Source organism: Otolemur garnettii, unplaced genomic scaffold (genome assembly GCF_000181295.1).
Source record: "Otolemur garnettii isolate 467f Iridium unplaced genomic scaffold, OtoGar3 scaffold00060, whole genome shotgun sequence".
Taxonomy (NCBI): domain Eukaryota; kingdom Metazoa; phylum Chordata; class Mammalia; order Primates; family Galagidae; genus Otolemur; species Otolemur garnettii.
In genome coordinates, this window is record NW_003852455.1 from 2,534,661 (window position 1) to 2,538,459 (window position 3,799).

Consider the following 3,799-nt stretch of genomic DNA (forward strand, 5'->3'; position numbering starts at 1 on the left):
GCGCCTTAGCCGCTTGAGCCACAGGTGCCGAGCCGGATCCTCCATTTTTCCACTTACAATTTTTTTAGTCTTTTCGATCCCTTAATGAACTAAATACACTTGCAATGTAGATGAAATAGTCAGTTGCCCATGCTATTGATTAATGAATTACATAAATCACATACTATATACATTGATATATTGATTTTAAAATAATGCAATTTCCACTCATATTTCATTCAAAAATGTGTTCTCACTTTCACACACATTTTTTTGTTTTTTGGTGATTTTTTTTTGAGACAAGAGTCTCAAACTGTTGCCCTGGGTAGCATGTCATGGCATCAGCTCACAGCAACCTTAAACTCTTGGGCTTAAGTGAGTCTCTTGCCTCAGTCTCCCAAGTAACTAGACTACAGGCGTCTGCCACAATGCCCAGCTATTTTTTGGTTGTAGTTGTCATTGTTTGGCAAGCCTGGGCTGGATTCGAACCCCTAGTTCTGGTGTATGTGGCTGGCGCCCTAGCTGCTGAGCTACAGGTGCTGAGCTTCACACGCATCTTTGATGTTGAAACGGTCCCCACCACTTAGCACAGTGTCCCAGAGCCTGTCATCATGCTAAGCTGTTTGGTACAGGCTCCGGGAATCTGCCTGTGATGCTGTCTCTAGAAATTCGTCTCAAGCCACAAGGTCCCATTTGCTTTTTGTGGTCACTACAATGTAACTAGTTCTTCTATTGCTGTTTTTTTTAGCTGATATTGCTAAAAAGCTGATCTTTAGAAGTGTTTACAATAACAGTCAACATTTGCAAAAATGTCATACCATCAGTAAGAGTAAGTACGTGTAGGGCAAATATGTTTGTCTTTTACTGATTTAAATAGGTGGCATCGATAAGTAGACAGAACTTACCATAATTGAGGCCATTTGTTTTCGTAAAAGTTCTTGGTTCCAAATATTTGAGAAGATAGCTCAAAATACAATAAAGCTTGTTAGGACGAGACTGTAAGGTAGTTCCCTCTTTTCTAAGGTAATTATTTTAAGGAAAATATTCTCACCTGTTACCTGGGCTCTTCACTACCTTAAGTTCCTCCTGCAGGGGTAGGAATGAAGCCATGAGTGAATGTCCCTGTGGCCAGGACAGAGGAAGGGGGAGGGTGCATTTGGACAGATAAAAGAGAGAACTACTCCAAATATCCTCCAAAAGGCTTAACAATGCAATCTGAGTTAATGAGATAGAGGAAAGTGGCATATATACAAAGATAAAAGCTTCTTATCCAAGTTCCCAGGAAAGCCCTAGTGGGAAATTATTTTCATTTTTTTCTAGCAACTGTTATGTAGTTATAGCCAAAAAGGAGCTAAAATGTTAAGAGAGAGTTCTGAGTGTCTTAGTATTCTGAAGAGAGAAGTAGAAGCCTTTAGAGCAGCGGTTCTTAACCATGACCCACAGGAACTGTATTAAAGGGCCGCAGCTATAGGAAGGTTGAGAACCACTGCTTTAGAGCATCTTCAGCAACGCTTTACACTCATGGTTCTCAAAGTAGGCCTAGACCAGCATCACCTGGGAAACTGTTAGAAATGCAGATTCTAGGCCTCCACTCAGACCTCCCAAATCTGAAGCTGAGGATGTGGCCCAGTAATCTGTATTTTATCAAGCCCACCAAGTACTTCTGATGCATATTAAAGTTTGAGAACCAGTGCTTTCTAAAGCATTTATTTGGCACCCACTACAGTGGTTCCTAAGCTTTGTTGGGTGTCCAAGAGGATGGGAAGCAGTCGTGGAGGGCCTCCTGGAGGAGGTGCTATTTTAGCTGAGGGATGGACAGGACAAGACAGGAAGCAGGTAACAGTAAGGAGCTCTCCAAGGCCACAGTGGAGGGTCAAAAGGAAGGAAGAAGTGAAGAGCAAAATCTCTTCCCACTACCCTTTTAGGTTCAGTGGCTGGGGCATGTGAATCAAACCAGTAAAAGATGATAACAAGATTAGAATTATCTGAGGAGTTTTATTTTTATTCATTTATTTTAAATTTAATTTAATTTATTTATTTATTTATTTTTGAGACAGAGTCTCAAGCTGTTGCCCAGGGTAGAGTGCTGTGACGTCACAGCTCACAGCAACCTCCAACTCCTGAGCTTAAGCAATTCTCTTGCCTCAGCCTCTCAAGTAGCTGGACTCCAGGCAGCTGCCACAATGCTCGATTATTTGTTGTTGTTGTTGCAGTTGTCACTATGGTTTTAGCTGGCCTGGGCCTAGTTCAAGCCCGCCACACCCTACCCACTGGGCTATGGGTGCCATCCCATCTGGGGAGTTTTTAAACTATCCAATGCCCAGGTCATGTCCCACACCAATTAAATGTCTGGGAGGGGAACTAAACAGTAGTTTTGTTTTTTAAGATCCTCAGTTGATTCTTCTATGCTGCAAAGTTTGGTAACCTGTGACCTCAGACAGACACATTTTAGAGGAAGCAGAAAGTGAGATGTGCTGTTAATAAAACCAAACAAACAACCCAGACAAAATATCCTGGAGGTTCTTTTGAATAAAATGGTAACTTATTTTTAGAAAGTGCCTTCTAACTTTAAGAATTCCCCTTTCTGTCTCCACTTAAAAGAATTCAGAGTGGGTGCCTCTCACCACAATGTCGCACCGCAAGTCACTGAAGACGATGGCGGCAATCAGTCGCTACATGGAGCTGACCATTGAGCCGGTGCAGCAGGTGAGTGGCCAAGAAGGTGGGAAGCAGTCATGGAGGGCTTCCTGGAGGAGGCGCAACTTTAGCTGCGGTATGGGCAGAACAAGGCAGGGAAGCAGGTACAGTAAGGCACTCTATAAGGGTGTGGAGAAGGGGCAGATGGGAGGATGTGAAAGGAGAGGGAATATCTTTCCTGCTCCCCTCTTAAGTTCAGTGCCTGGGGCCTGTGAATCAAACTGGTAAAGCATTAACAAGAGAGACAATAAGAAACAGCTTGAACTACTTGTTTAGGGAAATTCACAAAAGTGTAACCCAACAGGGTGGCAGCTGATTGAGGCTTATTTATAGTCTTAGACCAAATAAAGGAAAAGGGGCTTGGGGCTTCCAGGGTTGGGAGGTGAGTGCTGGGGAGGGGAGCAGAGTTTAGTAAGAACTGTCAGGTTATTCAGAGTCTCTCAAGTGGCAAGAGACTCTGGAAATAGCTCTCTTCCTCTTGAAGACATTTGTATAAGCGTAAATCTCCTCTGTACTTGATTTTTTTTCAGCAATTATGGGAGGTAAAGAGCTTCTGCTTCTGCTGGTTTTCAAAATAATCCATATGCCAAAGAGGGTATTTGGGGTGGCCTGTGCAGGTACCCTGAGGAGTAAGGGGAGGCAGGGCTCAGATCATCATACCCTGGAGCCTGTTATAGGGCATGGACAGGTTTGAGTGCCCAAGACTCAAGGTCAAGGTCTGCTGTGCACTTCAAAGCTGCCACTGAGACACTATTGCTGGTGGCTTAGGGGAGAGGAGACTAGCAACAGGGCAGTCAGGAAAGTGGCAGTGTGACCTGAACCAAGGTGAGAGCAAATGGAGAAGCAGAGATGGAGCTGAGAGAGTTGGGAGGGAGTGTTTGAGGTGGGGAGGGTGCGGGTGAGGGAGGGAGTCCTCTGGGTGCCTCCTGGGGGTCTGGCTTACACTCGGGGTTCTCAGGAGAAAGAAAATTGGGAAAGAGGTGACAAGAAGTTTACCCTATCACCCTACAATTCCACTAAGACCAGTGGTTCTCAACCTTCCTAATGCTGTGACCTTTTAATACAGTTCCTCATGTTGTGGTGACCCCCAACCGTAAAATTATTTTCTTTTTTTTTTTTTTTT

At 44.0% G+C, this 3,799-nt stretch overlaps 1 protein-coding gene across 1 annotated transcript in view; it reads left to right on the forward strand.

The window, feature by feature from the left end:
* The window catches only part of TMEM44 (transmembrane protein 44), a 33,354-nt gene that overhangs the window by 9,067 nt on the left and 20,488 nt on the right, over nucleotides 1–3,799 (forward strand). Inside the window, exon 8 of the mRNA XM_012806896.2 lies at nucleotides 2,581–2,685. Within this exon, the coding sequence (XP_012662350.1) occupies nucleotides 2,581–2,685 (105 nt within the window). The remainder of the gene's footprint in view (nucleotides 1–2,580; nucleotides 2,686–3,799) is intronic.